The sequence below is a fragment of the Bos indicus genome, chromosome 6 (assembly GCF_029378745.1).
Source record: "Bos indicus isolate NIAB-ARS_2022 breed Sahiwal x Tharparkar chromosome 6, NIAB-ARS_B.indTharparkar_mat_pri_1.0, whole genome shotgun sequence".
Taxonomy (NCBI): domain Eukaryota; kingdom Metazoa; phylum Chordata; class Mammalia; order Artiodactyla; family Bovidae; genus Bos; species Bos indicus.
The window spans coordinates 94,796,123-94,819,135 of NC_091765.1; the positions used below are offsets into that span (position 1 = coordinate 94,796,123).

At 38.9% G+C, this 23,013-nt stretch overlaps 1 protein-coding gene and 1 long non-coding RNA gene across 2 annotated transcripts in view; one reads left to right on the plus strand and one right to left on the minus strand.

Annotated features, from left to right (window-relative positions):
* LOC139183658 (uncharacterized) overlaps positions 1-13,538 on the plus strand; it is a 30,156-nt gene extending 16,618 nt beyond the window's left edge. The window contains exon 3 of the long non-coding RNA XR_011567250.1: positions 13,222-13,538. This is a non-coding gene — a long non-coding RNA (uncharacterized lncRNA). The remainder of the gene's footprint in view (positions 1-13,221) is intronic.
* Positions 7,040-7,716, minus strand: LOC139183657 (dynein light chain 1, cytoplasmic). The gene has a single exon (XM_070791647.1). The coding sequence runs from the start codon at positions 7,597-7,599 to the stop codon at positions 7,330-7,332; it is 270 nt and encodes an 89-aa protein (XP_070647748.1). The 5' UTR covers positions 7,600-7,716; the 3' UTR covers positions 7,040-7,329.
* Positions 13,539-23,013: the final 9,475 nt, after the last annotated feature.

Consider the following 23,013-nt stretch of genomic DNA (forward strand, 5'->3'; position numbering starts at 1 on the left):
AGTAAATCAGACAGAGAAAGACAAATATTGTATGATGTCACTTATATGGGAAATCTAAAAAATACAGCAAACTAGTGAGTAAAACAAAGATGAGGCAGACTCAGAGAGAACAGCATTACCAGTGGGGGAAGGGAAGGAGGGAGGGACAATATAGGGGTAGAAGAGTAAGAGGTGCAAACTATTGAGTATAAAATATGCTAGGAAGATATATTGTATAACACAGGGAATATAGGCAATATTTTATACTAAACGTAAATGAAACATAACTTTAAAAGTTGTGAATGACTGTATTGTACACCTGTAATGTATAATGTTTGCATCAACTATATGGTTGATAAAATTTTTTTAAATATGTAATTTTTTTTCAAAAAAGAAAATGTAGGAAACTCTGTATAAGCCTAGAATAGAAGGACAAAGGGAAGAAGGAATACTGGCAGAGGCAGGAATGGGCTGGTGGAAGCTGGAACCACATACAGCCTGGAAACAATGAAGCCCCCAAAGAAGAATGGGTGCTGCCAGAGACAGTGCTCAAGACAGAGAGAGAGGGAAGAATTCTGGGTTTCCTCCCTTCTTCTCACTCTCCAGTTTTCTGCCAGGGCCCCTTAATGGCCAACCCTGGACAGGAGCCTGGCAATTACAGCTTGCTGGGCTCTGTCCTGCATTACAGACAAAACAGTAGGAAGGGAAGGAGGGAATCTGAGGCCAGAGAAGCCTAAGCTTGGCAATGTGTTAAAACATAGAGCATTATAAAGTGATTCAAAAAGGCCCTTCAAATTAATGAAGGCAGATTTACATATTTATATTTATGGTAGTGGGAGAAGGAAATGGCACCCCACTCCAGTACTCTTGCCTGGAAAATCCCATGGACGGAGGAGCCTGGTAGGCTGCAGTCCATGGGGTCGCAAAGAGTCGGGCACGACTGAGCAACTTCACTTTTACTTTTCACTTTCATGCATTGGAGAAGGAAATGGCAACCCACTCCAGTGTTCTTGCCTGGAGAATCCCAGGGATAGGGGAGCCTGGTGGGCTGCCGTTTATGGGGTCGCACAGAGTCGGACATGACTGAAGTGACGTAGCAGCAGCATTTATGGTTCAGTTCAGTTCAGTTCAGTCGCTCAGTCATGTCCAACTCTTTGCGACCCCATGAATCGCAGCACACCAGGCCTCCCTGTCCATCACCAACTCCCGGAGTTCACCCAGACTCACGTCCATCGAGTCAGTGATGCCATCCAGCCATCTCATCCTCTGTCATCCCCTTCTCCTCCTGCCCGCAATCCCTCCCAGCATCAGAGTCTTTTCCAATGAGTCAACTCTTTGCATCAGGTGGCCAAAGTACTGGAGTTTCAGCCTTAGCATCATTCCTTCCAAAGAAATCCCAGGGCTGATCTCCTTCAGAGTGGACTGGTTGGATCTCCTTGCAGTCCAAGGGACTCTCAAGAGTCTTCTCCAACACCACAGCTCAAAAGCATCAATTCTTCAGCGCTCAGCTTTCTTCACAGTCCAAATCTCACATCCATACATGACCACAGGAAAAACCATAGCCTTGACTAGACAGACTTTTGTTGGCAAAGTAATGTCTCTGCTTTTGAATATGCTATCTATGTTGGTCATAACTTTTCTTCCAAGGAGTAAGTGTCTTAATTTCATGGCTGCAGTCACCATCTGCAGTGATTTTGGAGCCCCCCAAAATAAAGTCTGACACTGTTTCCACTGTTTCCCCATCTATTTTCCATTAAGTGATGGGACCAGATGCCATGATCTTCATTTTCTGAATGTTGAGCTTTAAGCCAACTTTTTCACTCTCCTCTTTCACCTTCATCAAGAGGCTTTTTAGTTCCTCTTCACTTTCTGCCAGAAGGGTAGTGTCATCTGCATATCTTAGGTTATTGATATTTCTCCTGACAATCTTGATTGCTTGTGCTTCTTCCAGCCCAGCATTACTCATGATGTACTCTGCATATAAGTTAAATAAGCATTTATGGTTAGTGACTGTTATATAAATCTACCCATGACTGCCCAGAGAAGACTTGCTTTATTTAGTTCCTGTGATTTCTTCAAAAATATTTCTTTTCTTCTTTGCCTAGAAGATCCATTCCCCCCTCCAAGCCCACAATCTGTGGATTTCTAAATTCTAAACACTGTGTAAAGCCTTGCTTAAATTCTCCTTGAAGTCTCCCAAGTTATTCTCTCCTCTTCTTCATATTGGTTTCTGACACTTAGAACTTTTCCATTATATGAGCAACTATTTATATACTCAGTATGCAGTTTTTAAGATCAGGGCCTATAGTCTTTTTATTTCATATGGTTTTTAATATTGCAGCTTGCATGTCATTAAAGATCAATAAGTTTATCTAGTGAATAGTGGTATTTAAGAAAACTCATAATACTGGCATTATTACCAATTCATATTTATAATCTTGCTATCTTTTCTATAATTTTTCCATTCTCTTTACCATCCTGTACAACAAAGCCAATAAAACACAAGCATTTTTTTTTCTTTTTGACTCCTTTTTTGAGGGAAGGTGTATTTCATTTTATGATTATGTAGATGAGAATTTTTAGGCTTCCCAGGTGGTACAGTGGTAAGGAATCCATCTGCCAGTGTAGGAAACGCAGGAGACACGGGTTCTATCCCTGGGTCAGGAAGATCACCTGGAGGAGGAAATGGCAACCCACTCCAGTATTCTTGGCTGAAAAATCCCATGAACAGAGGGGCCTGGTTGGCTACAGTCCATAGGGTCGCCAAGAGAGGGACACGACTGAGCAACTGAGCACACACACCCAGATGAGAATGCTTAGTCTGGGGTTCAGAGAAGTTGCCATCTTGTCTCATCTGAATATCAAAAGGTGCATGAGATTTTGAATGCATATTCTAAGTTAATAGATCTTTTCTATTATTTTACCCCCTTTTCTGCATGGTCACTTTTGTAGATCTTGAAATAAATCCACTAACATGTAAAGACTATGAGCCTACCACAGGCATTTGAAATATGTCAGGAAACAGACAATTTTGAAAAACAATAAGCATAAAAGGCAAATTGTAAGTTCACTGGAGGTGATATATAATATGAGGGGAAAACATATATATATATATGTGTGTGTGTGTGTGAGTGTGTGTGTGTATAAAACAGTCACTTTGCTGAAATTAAAACATTGTAAATCATTTACATGTCAATAAAATTTAAAAAAACCTCACCTTGGTTGAGGTCATAGGATGTGGTTGAACTTTGGATGTATTTTGAAGGTAGAGCTGGTAGGATATGTTAATGGATTAGATGTGAACTATGAGGGAAAGGAGAGGAATCAAGGATGACTTAGAATTTGGGGCTGAGAAACTGGAAGAGTGGAGTTGTCAAGAGAGGAAGAGTGGGCTTCAGGAAAGCAGTCATGGGAGCTTCATTCTAGACATGTTGACTTTCAGGTATTAGACATGAAAATAGGCAGCTGGGTTTATGAGTACGATGCTCAGAAGGGAGACGTAGGATGAAAATGTGCTTTGGCCTGTTAAGAGATGCACAGATGGTATATCAAGTCTTGAAGTTAGATGAGATCTTCTAGAGAATGAATGGAGATGGGGGAGAGAAATGATCCAAAGACTGAACCTTGGGATTCTAATATGGATAGGTTTGGGACGAAAGAAAGAACTAGAATGTGAATTTTAAAAGTTAGGGGAAAAACCAAGACAGTGTGGTATTCTGAAAGCCCAGTGAAAAGCAGATCATCTACTTTGTCTAATACTGTAGAGAGGCCAATAAAGACAAATAAATAAAATGCAGCTTGGTAAATATTTCAGTAAACTCAAGAGTGAAATTCTCTTTTTTAACTAAATAACTGGTGCGACTGTGGGACCTGTCAATCAGTGTGAAACTGCTAATAGACCTTTCTATTGAGAATGAGAAAAATCAGATCTGCAGTTCTGATTTTAGAGTCTATTAGCAGTATCTAAGGACTGATGCTGAAACTGAAGCTCCAATACTTTGGCCACCTGATGCAAAGAACTGACTCATTGGGAATGACCCTGAGGCTAGGAAAGGTTGCAGGCAGGAGGAGAAGGGGACAACAGAGTACAAGATGGTTGGATGGCAGCACTTATTCAATGAACAAGAGTTTGAGCATACTCTGGGAGATGGTGAAGGACAGGGAAGCCTGGCGTGCTGCAGTCCATGGGGTCGCAAAGAGTCGTACATGACTTAGCAACTGAACAGCAAGAAGTGATAGGCTATAGGAGTTTTAAAACAAAATAGAAAATTGTTCAACCTTAAGAAAGCTAATTAAAAGTAATCAGAGTAATCTTGATAGACAAAATTTGTTTTCAATTTTAAAAATTGGCAAGAGAAATATGTTTGGGATCCAGTGCTGTTTTTGCATAGTGACTTAATACATATCAAGTGATGCTGAACATTTGCAGAACATCTGGTAAGAGCAGGTAGCAGCTTCCTTTTCAATATGTTTTAAATGCCAATTTGATAAAGCTGGAAAATAATTTTAGTGTTCATTTAAACTTGACTTTGCAAAGAAGCAGTTTTATTTTATTTGCTGTAACTGCTTGAGTTAGTTTCTTCACTTCAAAATTTCCTTAATTAAGTTTGATAGAAAATGTTAAATTACATTTCATCATTGTGAAGCAAAACCTCAGCTATCTCACTTTCTTACTGAAACTTTCTATTGTCAACAGCTCACCTGTCCTTTATTCTTAATGGCTCCATTATTTGACCCCATGAAGATTGTAATTACTGTGATTTCTGTATGTTCTCAAAGTCAAACAGACCCCCTTTTGTTTCTCTCTGTCCTCTCCTGCCTGAATCTTATGACTGATAATCTGAACTATACTTTCACTGGCTGTATCAATCTGGCTTCAGTTAAGAAAACAGAGCCACATTAGATATTTAAAATACATTGACAGTTGCTCAGTCGTGTCCTACTCTTTGTGACCTCATGGATTATAGCCCACCAGGCTCCGCTGTCCATGGGATTCTCCTGGCAAGAATACTGGAGTGGGTTGCCATTCCCCTCTCCAGGAGATCTTCCTGATCCAGGGATCAACTCCAGATCTCCTGCATTGCAGGCAGATTCTTTACAATACAATCTGAGCCACCAGAGAAGCCCTAAAACACATTGAATTTAATATAAATAATTAATGACCTGTGATGGACAAGCAGAAAACCTAACAGAGGATGGTGAGAAAAGTTCAGAGATTGGCAAAAATAGGAAATTGCTACCATCCCCAGGGTGAAAGAGAAAGCTCAAAAAGGTATCATTCTCATAGTCCAGAGGTGGAGGCTTACTGAAGGGCGCTAGGATTATGGTGAGAACTGCTTGGGGGCCACTGGTATCAGTGAGAGAGCATGTGTGCAAAGAGCTGGAGGAGATATAACTGTTTTCAGAAAGACATATCAAAGCAGAGTAATGGGGATTAAACAGACCTGATGTGTCTATCATTGAATCTGGCTATAACAAGGGAAACCACAAAAATTATTACTATTGTGATCATCATGATTATTATTTACAAGTACACAAAATTTGTGAATGAGCAGATTATGGCAAGACAAGGCTTTAAACTATAAGCCTGTATAGTAGAAAAGGCCCACTGAATCAAAGGCAGAGCTGTGAATAAGAAATCTTTGATTCTTAAATAGGTATCCACAAATAAAGCTTTATTGGAATACCACCATGATTTTAAATTGGCAGGTTGTCTACGGTTGATTCCACATACAAAAGCAGAGTTGAGTAAGTGTAAAAAAGAGACCAGATAACCCACCTAGGCCCTGTCTTTGCTATTTGGCTAATCACAGAAAAAGTTTGCCCACCTCTGCTTTATCAGTTCAGTTCAGTTGCTCAGTTGTGTCCGACTCTTTATGACCCCATGGACTGTAGCACACCAGGCTTCCCTGTCCAGCACCAACTCCCAGAGCTTACTCAAGCTCATGTCCATAGAGTTGGTGATGCCATCCAACCATCTCATCCTCTGTTGTCCCCTTCTCCTCTCACCTTCAATTTTCCCAGCATCAGGGTCTTTTCCAATGAGTCAGTTCTTCATATCAGGTGGCCAAAGTATTAGAGTTTTCACCTTCAGCATCAGTCCTTCCAATGAACATTCAGGACTGATTTCCTTTAGGATGAACTGGTTGGATATCCTTGCAGCCCAAGGGACTCTCAAGAGTCTTCTCCAACACCACAGTTCAAACGCATCAATTCTTCAGCACTCAGCTTTCTTCACAGTCCAACTCTCACATCCTACATGACTATTGGAAAAACCATAGCTTTGACTAGATGGACCTTTGTCGGCAAAGTAATGTCACTGCTTTTTAATATGCCATCTAGTTTGGTCATAGCTTTTCTTCCAAGGAACAGGCATCTTTTAATTCCATGGCGCAGTCACCATCTGCAGTGATTTTGGAGCCCCTCAAAATAAAGTCTCTTAACATTTCCATTGTTTCCCTATCTATTTGCCATGAACTGATGGGAAACGATGCCCTGAACTTAGTTTTCTGAATGTTGAGTTTTTTTTTTTTTTTTTTTTTAAGTTTAAATTCCTGCAGACTTTATTAGAATCACATGGAGGACTGCTGCTCAAAAGCTTTTTCCCTTTAAGACCACCTTTAATCTCTAGAGTATACTTTGGCCAAGGCAGGGGAGGGTAAATGTCTACAGCCCAACAAATTTCTCATTAGCCCAACTTTCTCACCAGCTTATTTCCATTTTACAGCCACAGAAAACTTAAAGGAGTTATACGACACATTCATCTTCTCTTGAGGCCTAAGGCCTAGAACAGTCTATAGCAGTTACCACAGAAGGAGCACTTAAGGAATGTATTTATCAGATTAGGAGTACGAGTTTCTCTGCCATGCATTTCTCAACATGCACTTCTGAGTAGTATTCTTCCATGTACAACAGGAGCAGGCTGGACAAGAATGAAACTCCAGAGTGTTGAATAGGCTAGTCTATTACATTCCACAAAAACTTCAAGGAATCACTCCCACCAACCTACCCAAGATCAAGTAATAGGCCATCTTCAATAGATTATTTGAACAAACGGTAATTAACGCACACTTCAACAGATTTATTTCTTTAAAGGAATGGATTTTGAAGAGAAAAAACATGGGGCAGAGAGGTATGGAATAGAAAATAAATACAAATGTAAGCTGTTTTACTAATTGCTTTATAACCACAAACTAGTACAGAGAATGCCCTGTACAAAACACAACAAAGGTTCAAAGATGGAGATGTTCCCTTAGGCAAGGCTGAAGACTTCAGTCTCTGGTATTTGGAATTTAGGCTGCAGTCCTTGTTTTTGGATGGATCACTGGGTGTGTGGCACAGTCCATGCTTTTAACCAGATTTGAACAGGAGAATGGCCACTTGGCCCAGGTAGAAGTAGATGAAGTGTTTGGTTTCATGTGTCACATAACTACCGAAGTTCCTCCCCACGATGCAGTGCCAGGTGGGGTTGTACTTCTTGTCAAACTCCTTCTTGATATGGGCCGCAATGTCCTTCTCTATATTATACTTTTCCAATGCCTGAGTAGCACACTCCACCGAGTCCTGTTGCATCTCCTCCGACATATCGGCATTCTTGATTACGGCCTTTCGGTCACACATGGTTACCAAGGAGCAGGGGCTGGCCGACTGCAACGGTCTCCTGGGGGAGGGGCTGGCGAAGCTCACACCCGCGTAGAGAGGCAGTCGCTACCGAAGCCGTGGCGCATCTGAATGTTGAGTTTTAAGCCAACTTTTTCACTGTCCTCTTTCACCTTCATCAAAAGGCTCTTTAGTTTTTCTTCACTTTCTGCCATAAGGGTGGTGTCATCTGCATATCTGAAGTTATTGATATTTCTCCCCACAATCTTGATTGCAGATTGTGCTTCATCCAGCATTTCTCATGATATACTCTGTATATAAGTTAGATAAATAGGGTGACAATATACAGCGTTGGCATACTCCTTTCCCAATTTGGAACCAGTCTGATGGGGCTTCCCCAGTGGCTCAGTGGTAAAGAATTCGCCTTCAATGCAGGAGATGCCTCTGCTTTATACCCACTCAGAAATCATACTGGTAGAAATCATACAGGCATGCTGATTAGTGTTCACTTTTAAGGCCATGAGTTTTTTCCTTAATGTATGTATTTTATTGAACTATAGTTGACTTACATGTTTTCAGTGCATACCAAGGTGATTCAGTTTTACATATACACATATTAGTTTTGAAATTATTTTCCATTATAGGTTATTACCTAGACAGTGTATTAAAAAGCAGAGACATTATTTTGCCAACAAAGGTCCGTCTAGTCAAGACTATGGTTTTTCTAGTAGTCATGTATGGATGTGCAAGTTGGACTATAAAGAAAGCTGAGCACCAAAGAATTGGTGCTTTTGAATTGTGGTGTTGGAGAAGACTCTTGAGAGTCCCTTGGGCTGCCAGGAGATCCAACCAGTCCATCCTAAAGGAGATCAGTCCTAAGTGTTCACTGGAAGGACTGATGCTGAAACTGAAACTCCAATACTTTGGCCACCTGATGTGAAGAACAGACTCATTGGAAAAGACCCTGATGCTGGGAAAGATTGAGGGTGGCAGGAGAAGGGGACAACACAGGATGAGATGGTTGAATGGCATCACCGACTCTATGGACATGAGCTTGAGTAAGCTCTGAAAGTTGGTGATGGACAGGGAGTACTGGCGTGCTGCAGTCCATGGGGTCTCAAAGAGTCGGAGACAACTGAGCTACTGAACTGAACTGAACTGATAGGTTATTACAAGATATTGATTATAGTTCTCTGTGCTGTACAGTAAGCCTTTGTTGTTTGTTGCATATGTATTTTTTAAAAATAGAAATATGGCATTCTAATGCCCAGGTGATGCTTTTTTCCTCCAAAGCTCCAAGTATGTTTCTAATGAGAAGTCATGTTTAAAAACAACTGGACTATATGATGGTCTTTTACTTTTATCTAGTTTGTTTCACCTTTTCTATTTCATATTCAGTGCTCCCATTTTATTTAGTTTATGTGTTCTAATTTCTCCATCTCTTCTTTTTTATGTTCTTTCTCAAACCTTTATCAAATGTAGTAGAAAAGCTTTTGTATACACATATATAAATAATATGTATAATATATATATTTTAGAAAAGTTATGAATTTTTGCCTAACTAAAAAATTTGTGATATTTTGATTCTGGTTGTTTGACAATATGAATATAATACCATTAGTTTTTCTTATGGAGAAGGCAATGGCACCCCACTCCAGTACTCTTGCCTAGAAAATCCCACGAATGGAGGAGCCTGGTGGGCTGCAGTCCATGGGGTCACTGGGAGTTGGACACGACTGAGCGACTTCACTTTCACTTTTCACTTTGATGCATTGTAGAAGGAAATGGCAACCCACTCCAGTGTTCTTGCCTGGAGAATCCCAGGGATGGGGGAGCCTGGTGGGCTGCAGTCTATGGGGTTGCACAGAGTCGGACACGACTGAAGCGACTTAGCAGCAGTAGCAGTAGCAGCAGTTTTTCTTACATTTGAACTTGGTCAATTCTCAGCATTTTAGCAGATTTTTATCTAGTTTCTACTCAGCATTCATGCCGTTTCTCCCAGCCATGGACTGTGTACTGTCACTTTATTGATAAAATAAGTGTCTTTTCTTAGTTCCTGCTTGAGAGCTACAAGCATATGTATTTCCAAAGTCTGCCTTTCTTTATACCTGCTAGTCTCAGAAGTGAGCTCTCCTAGGTACCCATTTCACCCCTCCTCTTGATCTCATCCCATCCCACCTACTCCTTTACCATCAATCCAACTGATATTGTCAATCTCTGTCACCCTTCTAAGACATTACAGAGTAGTGAACAGGCACTTTTAAATTTGGCCAGCTAGACTCTGATTCACCTTTACTCTTACTGATTATGTGACCATTAGCAGTTTCTTTTCATCTTTATCACTCTTAGCATGTTCTCTGCAAAAATAACTATTCATAGAATTTTTGTAACATTAACTAAAATCCTACATGTAAACACTTGGTGCAGTGCCTAGCATTTAATGTATTTAATATAGTCTAGATATCTTCAAAGTAACACTAAATTTTTACCACCACCACTTCAACCTCTAAAAAATTCAATCCTCTCTCAACCTAAAATGAAAAAAAGCAGTCCCTCCAATCCTGTGCTCCCTTTTGTAACTACTGTTCTAAATTTCCCCTTTTCCTTGAAATCCAACCCCCAAGTAGTCTTACTGTTTCACTATTTTAATCTTTTCGTTTTACTCTTTGTTTTCTCCTTTAACTGGTCTTCTGAAAATGCTCTTGGAAAGATCAACAATGACGTCTTAATTCACAAATCCACTCATACTCCCCAGTCTGTATTATTTTATCTCTCTGGAGTGTTCAGTCTTGTTAATTGCTTACTCCTTTTGGGAGTTTCCTATCTATGGTTTCCAGCACATTGCAGTTTTCTGATTTCTCTTTCTTGAGTATTTCCTCATCTATCCATGCTTGAGGTTTCATCTGTCCTCACTGCTCATGTCATATCATGTATTTACTGGTTGATTTTCTCCAGTCTCAGCATTTCTAATTGATATTCATATGCATACAAAACTGTAACTACAACCCAGATCTTGCCCAAGATCAAGCATGATATAACTGCCTGCCTGTTGTACTTTCATTCAGTATGATCTACTTTTAAGTTCAATATATCCAAAGATTTATATTCTTTCTAAACCTGATGCTCTTTCTTCTCTTTTTTGGCACAGTCATGGCTAGAATCACTCAGTCAGAAAGTTCTGAGTCATTCTTAACTCTTCCTTTTCATATATTATAAAATATATATATATATAATACTGTAATAATTTTGAGGTAAGTGTTATTATTGAGGTAAGTACTATTATTATCCCCAATTTATAGATGAAGAAACTGAGACACAGAGAGGTTATATAATTTGTTCAGTCAGGATCACACAGTAGGTAGGGGGAGCTTATAATGGAGCCTGGGCAATCTGGTTTCAGAGCCCAGGTTCTTAGTCATCTAATTAAAGTGGCTCTCCAAAGGTATTTAACTAATATTTACTGGATAAATGAATTAAACATACATTTCTGTGATGTAAGTAGTCACTTAACATGTTATTGATTAGTTTATGCTTTGGGGTATCTGAAAATATAGATGTCATTAGTAGATTCTGTATGGGGCTTCCCTGGTAGCTCAGATGGTAAAGAATCTGCCTGCAATGCGGGAGACCCAGGTTCGATCCCTGGCTTAGAAAGATCCCCTGGAGAAAGGAATGGCAACCTAGTCCAGTCTTCTTGCCTGGAGAATTCCATGGACAGGGTGGCCTGGTGGGCTACAGTTCATGGGGCTGCAAAGAGTCAGACACGTCTGAGTGACTAACACACACACAATAATTTCTAGTAAACTTTTTAAATTTCAGAATAAATTTTAGGAAAATGAATGAGTAATTTTAAAATTTGCCTATTAGAAGGTATTTATTCTTGATTTTTCCTCTTATATTTGGGAGAAAGCTCATGATTATGAGTTTCTGCATCTGCTTTCTTACTTCTCACTTACCTGCACTTCTTGGCCCAAGCTGATGATTTCTTTATGAAGATGCTAAGGGAAGCATTATCATTCTTATTGCAAAAATGAATTAACAGAGGCTCAGAGAAGTTCTAGGGACTATTCAAGTTCAGATATCCTACGTGATTCTTCTTTCCACTGAGTACCTTAAAGACACTGATATTAAAACCCATAGGGAAATGTACATTAGACATATCTTAATGTGGAATTCCCTACATTAAACAAATCTGATAAAAGGAATTCTACAAAACAAGTAAATATTTAGAGTTCTGCCGCCCTTTTGAGCAACATTCTAAATTAGTTCCATTTTTCTGCAAATTCTTTGGAAAATTCCTCAGCCCCTTCATGCATCCATTTATAGACGTACTGTCATTCAACTCCCTTGGATGGTCATTTTTTATAACGTTCTCCTTAAAGCACCCCGACAAGAAAAAAATATAAGCTCTTTCACATAGGGGGAGGTGCAGCTGGGAGAATGTAGCCCACCGGTATTTCCGGGATACGTCCTCGCGTGATACAGTAAATACAGTCAGTGCATGGAGAGACACAATGTAAACTGTTACTGTGAAACGCTCGCTTTTGGCACAACTTCCTCACAGGCGTTTTACAATTTACAAAGCAGTATGGAGTAACGTTGACAACTTCTGTGTTTACAAATTCACTGGTTTCTCTTTACTCAAGGCAGGGTTTTTGGTCTTGGCAACTTTTCAGATGTTCGTCATTTCTTCCCAATGTTTTTGCATCTATTAGTCTTTATTAACATAGATATCATTTATCTCAAGCTGAATAGGCCTCTTTAAGGGCGTATGACTTAAGAGAGGAAATATGTGTTATCCAGCTGGATCTGGTGTATGGTTCTAGCAAAATGCATTTAATACATCAAAGGAAGGATTTTATTTTAGGGATGACTGAAAAGCAGGAAAGTGTGAATTGTGATTTTATTTTATTTTTTTTTCAGCATTAACAGTTAATATATATTATAAGCTTTTATATCTGTCTAATATTTTTACAATCACCAGATACACCATCATTAAATACAAGTTACAGAAATGTGTAGATGCCATTAGTTAGAGGGGTACTTATTGCTTACGTCAGCAAGCAGCAAATAAGGGCACAGGATTTGAACTGAAGGGAACTACTTTCTATCACCAGTGGCATTAAGATATAACACTGCATTTCACAAAGCACTGCTTTTTATCTAATTGATAGACAGACTCAAGAGCAGCATATGTCAGACCAATAACCACTACTTTAATATGTATTATAGAATTTTAAAGGACTTACAAGTGGTACCTAACTACTCTATAAATATGCATATTGTGAACAAATGAATAGTTGCTAATTTGTACATTATTGGCTTATAACATGACCACACTAGAACTACTTTTATTTTCTAGAGGGCTCCTGGTATGAGAAATGGAGTTAACATTGCTTATGTAGTTACACCTACAAAATTCAGACCCTTAAAGATGCCTGTTACTCCCAGTTTCCAGCCATTTTTCCCACTGAAGAAAACCTATCACTTGACTTGTACCTTCTTTCACCTTCTTTATTCTAATCAAAATCATTAGCAATAGACAACTATAGAAGAATCTTTTAAAAAATGTTTTGACTTGGCTGAGTGCTTTGGACTATTGTACATACCAATGTTCTGCTGCCTGTTTTCTTGTTTCCCTAGATAATATGATTTGAAACTGACACTGCACCTGATGGATTGTTAACATGATCTAGGCTTCAGAAAATGACCAGTGTGAGGGAGGCACATGGATGGGGGTAAAGCCTCGGGATGGTGAAAAGACTGGTGCTGTGGCTGGATTCATGTGTACCCCCTCCTTCTCAGCCATGTGTCACAAGACTTGAGAAAAGAAGAAATGACTTCAAAAAAGAAAAAGACTGAAAATCTCTACTTACATCCAAATTTTAAAAAATAAAACCTGTAGATTAACAATCTGTTGCTGAAATGCATCTTTTATTTATTTGCTATAGCTACCCTGGCACCCCAAAATACGCTACAGTCCCCCTCTGTTTTTAGAATCCAGGAATTTTAGTCCTCCAGTCTGAGTCTGGGGAGCATAAAGTAGTTGTATTGTGCTGTGTGAGCCTCTCAGCAGGAGTATTCAGTGTCTCCTGACAGCACGAGGGAGCCAGTGGCTCCACGCCTGCCTGGGAGAGGACAGAATGTCCTGCGGAGACATTTCATGATTCTCAGAACCAGGCTGCTGCATTCAGCAGCAATTTTGAAATTGTCTGCTTTTTGCCATTTCTGCAGTTTCAAGTTGGAACCATATCTGCAACTAGAGGCAGCAGATAAACTAATAATCAGGTTAACTGAATTGTGATTTTAAATGATAATTTTCATCTTTTTCAATATGAGGTACTGAGAGAGCTTTTGAAAACAGTTTATTTGTCACTTTTAAGAAATTAGGACATAATGAAAAGAGATCTAAAGCCGTTATCACATCAGTGTTAAGAAATACCTCTTTTAACATTTTTTTTAAGATTCCTGAGATAAATATCTCTAGGATGGTTAAAATGTTGCCACACCTGTAAACTGAATGAAGGATTAAGTATTTAGTAATTATTATTCTTATAATAAAAATACTAGCAAGAATAACAACTATCTTATGCTGTGGGCTTATTCTGTGTCAGACAGTAGTCTAAAAGCTTCATGTAGATGAACTCATTTAACCCTCAAAACACCTTTATGATGTTTTCATTATCCCCATTTTACACTATGAAAACCAGAACACAGAAAGTTTAAGTAATTTGCCCAAAGAGAGACAGCTAATAAGTGGCAGAGTTTGGAGTTCAACCCAGAAGTTGGTGCTAATTAGGTGTGAACTATTCATTGTGCTGTAGTTATGTGTTATCTGCCCTTAAGGGTTTATATCTTCCAGCAGAGAAAAGGCTGAAGGCAGTGTGTATATGGCAATGTAAGTTGTACAGCAGTCTCTGTTGGTTTCCAAATAAATGAAGGGAAGTATCCAATTCATAGATCAGTTAGTGGAATATCATTATTTTCCCTATATTTATATATAGATTCCTATAGGTTATTTTGAAGAAATAGACAGCTATGCAGGTCAGGAAGCAACAGTTAGAACTGGACATGGAACAACAGACTGGTTCCAAATATGAAAAGGAGTACGTCAAGGCTATATATTGTCACCCTGCTTATTTAACTTCTATGCAGAGTACATCATGAGAAACGCTGGACTGGAAGAAACACAAGCTGGAATCAAGATTGCCGGGACAAATATCAATAACCTCAGATATGCAGATGACACCACCCTTATGGCAGAAAGTGAAGAGGAACTAAAAAGCCTCTTCATGAAAGTGAAAGTGGAGAGTGAAAAAGTTGGCTTAAAGCTCAACATTCAGAAAATGAAGATCATGGCATCTGGTCCCATCACTTCGTGGGAAATAGATGGGGAAACAGTGGAAACAGTGTCAGACTTTATTTTTCTGGGCTCCAAAATCACTGCAGATGGTGACTGCAGCCATGAAATTAAAAGACGCTTACTCCTTGGAAGGAAAGTTGTGACCAACCTAGATAGCATATTCAAAAGCAGAGAAATTACTTTGCCAACAAAGGTCTGTCTAGTCAAGGCTATGGTTTTTCCAGTGGTCATGTATGGATGTGAGAGTTGGACTGTGAAGAAGGCTGAGCGCCGAAGAATTGATGCTTTTGAACTGTGGTGTTGGAGAAGACTCTTGAGAGTCCCTTGGACTGCAAGGAGATCCAACCAGTCCATTCTGAAGGAGATCAGCCCTGGGATTTCTTTGGAAGGAATGATGCTAAAGCTGAAACTCCAGTACTTTGGCCACCTGATGCGAAGAGTTGACTCATTGGAAAGGACTCTGATGCTGGGAGGGATTGGGGGCAGGAGGCAAAGGGGACGACAGAGGATGAGATGGCTGGATGGCATCACTGACTCGATGGATGTGAGTCTGGGTGAACTCCGGGAGTTGGTGATGGACAGGGAGGCCTGGCGTGCTGCGATTCATGGGGTCGCAAAGAATCGGACACTACTGAGCGACTGAACTGAACTGAACTAAGTAAACAAGGTTTGTTTCTTATGGTTTTCAGTGACATTGCTATGTTCCCAAGAAAAGAAAGAAAGAAAGTGAAGTCGCTCAGTTGTGTCTGACTCTGTGACCCCATGGATTGTAGCCTACCAGGCTCCTCTGTCCATGGGATTTTCCAGGCAAGAATACTGGAGAAGGTTGCCATTTCCTTCTCCAGGAGATCTTCCCAACCCAGGGACTGAACCCAGATCTCCCACATTGCAGGCAGACGCTTTACCGTCTGAGCCACGAGGGAAGTCTTACGTTCCCAAGGTGAATGACGGATGTCAACATTTTGTGTGTGTGTGTGAAACTTACGTTCCTTATCAGCCTTCCTTAGTAAAAGATATAGTTCTAATTTTTCATTACAATGAATTCTGGGTTTTTTGAGTCCATGAGTGCTGAAGAGTTCGATATGGAATATAAATGCTTACCAAAAAGAATGTTTGTAGATTTAAACTTACAGTGATCACAGAACTACTGTAGCAAAAGGGTATATATTATATCCATGTTGTTCTATAGAAATTTCGGCAGTGAAGGAAATGTTCTGTACCACATTGACCAATGCTGTAGGTTGTTAGCTAGATGTGGCACTTGAGATGGGGCTAAGTGATTGAGAAACTGATTTGTTAACTTAATTTTAATTAATTTAAATTTAAATAATCATGGCTAGCAACTCCGTTGGGCTGCACTACTCTATACTCTCAACAACAGTCTTACTCAACCTTTATTTTCTCTACACATTGTAGTCACAGGCCAGTTGCATACATGAGAAACCAGTACCTTTCCTCTGACTTGATCTACTCATGACCTGATAGTTTCCTGCCTCTTTGAGGTTGTGACGCGGTCCACAGAACAACTGGATAGAATGCTAAGTGAACACATACCTGTTGCAGCCATGTCAAACACTTTTCCCACTACCATCCAAGACCAGAAGGCATTAGCTGTCTCTGGTGTTAGAGTTTCAACCTAAACTCTTTCCCTGTGAGTGGTCTGTATATTGTCCTTGAAAGGGAGCTCTTTGCTGTATTGCATGTAGAAAATAGTGGAGATTCTAGTTACTACTGTACACCTTTTAGGTTTAAGCATAGTGTTGCTGAACATGCCTCTCACAAACTGTCATGGCAAGAACTAGAATTATAAGCCATCTTGCTTCATTTTATGCATCTATTAATAACTACTTATTTTTGAAAGTATAAAATTCAGGGAAAATACTAACCTGGCTGGATGCCTGGACAGTATGGTATAATCTGGGACTGTCCCAGCAAAATGGAAATATATGGCTAAAGGATAAGACATTGTCTTGCTTCAAACAAAAATTCAGTTGTAGATAAAAAGAAATAAAACATAAGGAATTTATAATTGGGACAAAAATTCTAGAAAATTTAAAAAATCTTAAAAGAGGTAAAATGCACTTAAATTATTGCTTTTTGGGCAAAATCTGCTGCCAAATTATCATCTGTTCACTCAAAATAGAGTGAAAAATTTAAATTTATGTGAAATTCACAGTTGAAAATAATTTGTTTCTTATAAGACAACAGTTTCTATTAAAAGTGCAGCCAAGTCTTTCATCTGTGATTAAAAGAAAATTTCTAGAGTTTCTGGAAATCAGAGCAAAAAAGAAAAGATATTAAATATTTCTACTTGTGAATTCATAGTTTATTCCTGAAAAGTATTCAATTTTTTTTAAATTTTATTTTATTTTTAAACTTTACATAATTGTATTAGTTTTGCCAAATATCAAAATGAATCCACCACAGGTATACATGTGTTCCCCATCCTGAACCCTCCTCCCTCCTCCCTCCCCATACCATCCCTCTGGGTCATCCCAGTGCACTAGCCCCAAGCATCCAGTATCGTGCATCGAACCTGGACTGGCATCTCGTTTCATACATGATATTTTACATGTTTCAATGCCATTCTCCCAAATCTTCCCACCCTCTCCCTCTCCCAGAGTCTATAAGACTGTTTTATACATCAGTGTCTCTTTTGCTGTCTCGTACACAGGGTTATTGTTACCATCTTTCTAAATTCCATATATATGGGTTAGTATACTGTATTGGTGTTTTTCCTTCTGGCTTACTTCACTCTGTATAATAGGCTCCAGTTTCATCCACCTCATTAGAACTGATTCAAATGTTTTCTTTTTAATGGCTGAGTAATACTCCATTGTGTATATGTACCATAGCTTTCTTAAACTAAATATTTGAAATAATAAAGAAGTAAATCTTTTAAGACATAAGTTTTTAATGAGATCAGGGTATCCTTAGCTTATTTGGTAATAAGTAATGAAACAAGCAACTGATCCTACAATAAAATAATAGTTACTATGTAAAAATATCAATTAAATTGATATTTTTGAGTTTTATTGATTTTTTATCACATATCTCAGTCCACCTTGCGTAGTTATAAAATGCATCTTCAATAGATATTTCTACATAAACTCATCTGCCTAAAATGAAAGTTCTGACACCATCAAATTAGTGGAAAATTTAATGGAATTAAAGCAAAAATTAAGAAGGAAAATGAGTGAGCATTCTACATACTTAGTCATTTTCATCTTGTGAATTTAATAATGATGAAGATTTGTAGTGAATTGAAAAAAGTCTAAGATGCTATCACTATTTTTATCTAAGTCGCATATTCCTGAAAAAATGGGCAAGTTTACAGAGTATCTAGGTAGAGCAAATGCATTAATTTCAGGGGCCTGCACGTGTCTAACACACACTGTACCCATCCTGCATTATTGGTGATGATGGCAGAGATCCAAGAGGTAAACAATTGTATTGGAAGCTTCTTGAACACTCAGATGGCCAAGGAATCAAGAGGTGTGTGGATACTAATTTCCAAATTTGAATTTACCTTAGTTTAAAATTTCTTAATAGTAAAGAAAACATTGTAGGAAATCTTTACAAAAATACAAGAAAAAACGACAACTTCAGAACTGTTTTTCCTTCTGAAAAGAAAAAAGTGTGTAAAACAGATAACAGATTAAAGAGTAATTTTAAATACATTTTATTAGAATAGCAAGAATGTGCTCGTATTTAAAATTTATTTTTCTATTTTAATTTATATACAATGCAATTTGGAATGACCATTTAATTGGGAAAAATATTTTTGGTAAGTATGTATTCAAGAATTTTATGCTCTTAAGATGACTTAATATGTAAACTTAAGATACCATATGATTTAACATAAAACTTAATTTTATCTTACTTATGGATAAGTTCATCAAAGCTGCTTCATCATCTCAGTACTGTGTTCATGCTATGTTGCTTTCAAAGTCATACTACTCTCACCCTTCAAATATTATATATTGCTTCAGTTCAGTTCAATTCAGTTCAGTCACTCAATCGTGTCCAACTCTTTGCGACCCCATGAACTGCAGCATGCCAGGCCTCCCTGCACCAACTCTCAGAGTTCATTCAAACTCAGGTACATCGAGTTGGTGATGCCATCCAGCCATCGCATCCTCTGTCGTTCCTTTCTCCTCCTGCCCCCAATCCCTCCAGCATCAGGGTCTTTCCAGTGAGTCAACTTTTTGCATGAGGTGGCCAAAGTACTGGAGTTTCAGCTTTAGCATCAGTCCTTCCAATGAATACCCAGGACTGATCTCCTTTAGGATGGACTGGATGGACCTCCTTGCAGTCCAAGGGCCTCTCAAGAGTCTTCTCCAGCACCACAGTTCAAAAGCATCAATTCTTCGGTGCTCAGCTTTCTTCACAGTCCAACTCTCACATCCATACATGACCACTGGAAAAACGATAGCCTTGACTAGACAGACTTTTGTTGGCAAAGTAATATCTCTGCTTTTTAATATGCTATCTAGGTTGGTCATAACTTTTCTTCCAAGGAGTAAGCGTCTTTTAATTTCATGGCTGCAATCACCATCTACAGTGATTTTGGAGAAATCACTGCAGAAAAATAAAAAATCACTCCAGAAAAATAAAGTCTGACACTGTTTCCACTGTTTCCCCATCTATTTTCCATGAAGTGATGGGACCAGATGCCATGATCTTAGTCTTCTCAATGTTGAGCTTTAAGCCAACTTTTTCACTCTCCTCTTTCACTTTCATCAAGAGGCTTTTTAGTTCCTCTTCACTTTCTGCCATAGGGTGGTGTCATCTGCATATCTGAGGTTATTGATATTTGTCCCGGCAATCTTGATTCCAGCTTGTGCTTCTTCCAGCCCAGTGTTTCTCATGATGTACTCTGCATAGAAGTTAAATAAGCAGGGTGACAATATACAGCCTTGACATGCTCCTTTTCCTATTTGGAACCAGTCTGTTGTTCCATGTCCAGTTCTAACTGTTGCTTCCTGACCTGCATATAGGTTTCTCAAGAGACAGGTCAGGTGGTCTGGTATTCCCACCTCTTTCAGAATTTTCCACAGTTTATTGTGATCCACACAATCAAAGGCTTTGGCATAGTCAATAAAGCAGAAATAGATGTTTTTCTGGAACTCTCTTGCTTTTTCCACGATCCAGCGGATGTTGGCAATTTGATCTCTGGTTCCTCTGCCTTTTCTAAAACCAGCTTGAACATCTGGAAGTTCATGGTTCACATATTGCTGAAGCCTGGCTTGGAGAATTTTGAGCATTACTTTACTAGCTTGTGAGATGAGTGCAATTGTGCGGTAATGTGAGCATTCTTTGGCATTGTCTTCCTTTGGGATTGGAATGAAAACTGACCTTTTCCAGTTCTGTGGCCACTGCTGAGATTTCCAAATTTGTTGGCATATTGAGTGCAGCACTTTGACAGCATCATCTTTCAGGATTTGAAATAGCTCAACTGGAATTCCATCATCTCCACTAGATTTGGCTAATTACTTCACCTTTGTTCCAGCCCTGCTTCATCACATTCATATTTTAAACTTTGGAACCAGAGTCAAGGTTTCTTCTGCTCTTAGACTCCTTGGAATGCTAACATCTTATTTGTTTTTATTTGGTATTTGAAACTGATAGCATTTTTAATTTCAAAACCTACTATTTCAAATATGTTTTATTTTTAAATCATTTTTTCCATTATTTGGAATATCCTAAATCACTTTAAAAAATAGCTACAGGTTCATCATACCTTTCCTGAAATGAAAACAGTTGCAAATTATTTTGACATGTACTTAGTGCTTTTTGTGTCTCTGAAGGTAGCATCTCATCCTTTTTTAAAATGGATTGATTAATTAATTTGTATCTTGTGTCTCTTATTTTGTTTCTTAAAATTTTTATTGGAGAATAGTTGACTTACAGTGACTTACAGTGTTGTGTTTCAGGTGTACAGCAAAGTGAATCAGACACTCAGACGCACTCACACATATCAGTTCCTTCCCAGACTCTCCCTCCACACAGATTATTACAGAAATTTGAGTAGAGTTCCATGTGCTACACTGTAAGTCCTTATTAGTTATCTATTTTATACATAGTATTGTACATATGGGGCTTCCCTGGTAGCTCAGTAGTAAAGAATCTGCCTGCAATGCAGGAGACATAAGAGATGTGAGTTTGGTCTCTGGGTTGGGAAGATCCCCTAATGGCAGCCCATTCCAGTATTCTTGCTTGGACGCTTGCATGGACTGAGGAGCCTGGCAGATTACACTCTATGAAGTTGCAAAGACTCAGACATGACTGAGCAACTGAGAACACACACACACACACACACACTCACACACACACACACACACACACAAATACACACACACGCCGCAAGGTGTGCATATGCTAATCCCAACCACCCAGTCAGTCACTTTCCCCCATGTTTTCCCTCTGGTTGCCATAAGTTTGATTTCAAGATCTGCAAATCTGTTTCTGTTTCTTACTTAAGGTCATTTGTATCATTTTTAATAGATTCCATATCTAAGTGATATCAAATGATATTTATCCTTCTCTGTCTGACTTCACTCAGTATGATAATCTCTAGGTCCAGCCATCTTGCTGCAAATAGCATTGTTTCATTCTTTTCCTATGGCTAATAGTCTTGTGTGTGTGTGTGTGTGTGTGTGTGTATACAACCTGTGTATATACATTATCCATTCCTCTGCTGACAGGCATTTGAGTTGTTTCCATGTCTTTTTATGGCTTAGTAATAGTCCATTTTGTGTGTGTGTGTTTGTGTATACACCACATCTTCTTTATCCATTCTCTGTTACTTCTGTTGATGGATGTTTAGGTTACTTCCACGTCTTGGCAGTTATAAATAGTTGCAGTATTGCAACTATTGGGACATAGAACATTGGGAGTGCCGGTATCTTTTAAAATTATGGTTTTCTCCAGATACATGCCCAGAAGTGGGATTGCTGGGTCATATGGTATTGTTTTTCTCTGATTTCTTTACAAACCTCTAATTCTCCACCAAAATTATCAACCATTTCATGATTTAGAAAATGTTCGCTCTCTTCAAAAGTTTTGTAAAATAAAAGCTAGCTATTTTTATAAAGAAGATTGTCATGGGACCTCTTGGGAAAAATATATCTACTGTGATAATATCTGAAAAGTTTTATATCCTAGCACTATAAGAGTACCTGTTGACAGAAAACATTGTTTGTGAAACAAAAGGTACTACTGAAATGCAAGATTCTGATTGGTCATTGCCTTTGTAATACCACCCTCATTCTTAACCACATTCGTAATATAATTTCTATAATTTTTTTTTCCTGCTACATTTCTCATTCAGTTTTTTGGATGAACTTATTTTGTAATCAAATGGCAATTTTGGTAACATTATCTGGTGTTTGGCCAACAGGGAAATTTTGTGTGTATCTAGTCTTATCCACGGAGAAGGCAATGGCACCCCGCTCCAGTACTCTTGCCTGGAAAATCCCATGGACAGAGGAACCTGGTAGGCTGCAGTCCATGGGGTCGCGAAGAGTCTGATACGACTAGCGACTTCACTTTCACTTTTCACTTTCATGCATTGGAGGAGGAAATGGCAACCCACTCCAGTGTTCTTGCCTGGAGAATCCCAGGGACAGGGGAGCCTCATGGGCTGCCGTCCATGGGGTCGAACAGAGTCGGACACGACTGAAGCGACTTAGCAGCAGCAGTCTTATCCAAGTGTTCAGATACCTGTCTCTGAAACTTTAATAATTCTATGATGATATTTGCAATATATTCATATTTTAAAGAAAATTATTCTCCATATCCTGAGTGGTAAGACACTAAGATGAAAAAATGTCAAAAGATTTATTTGATTACCCTTGTACCTAAATGGGTTGCTAGGTTGGTAACTAGGATAATTTGCTCTTTGTAAGTTAGCTCGAGAAACAGCATACTTTCAATGCATGCTCTCTTGCTCTCAAAATATCCTGTCAAAAGACCTCGCTGAAATTAATGGCTTAGAACTGATGCTAAGCTTTCAGGGATGCTGCAGTGATTTATTGAGTGGTGCCAGTCTCTGTCTTCGTTGGGTGGAG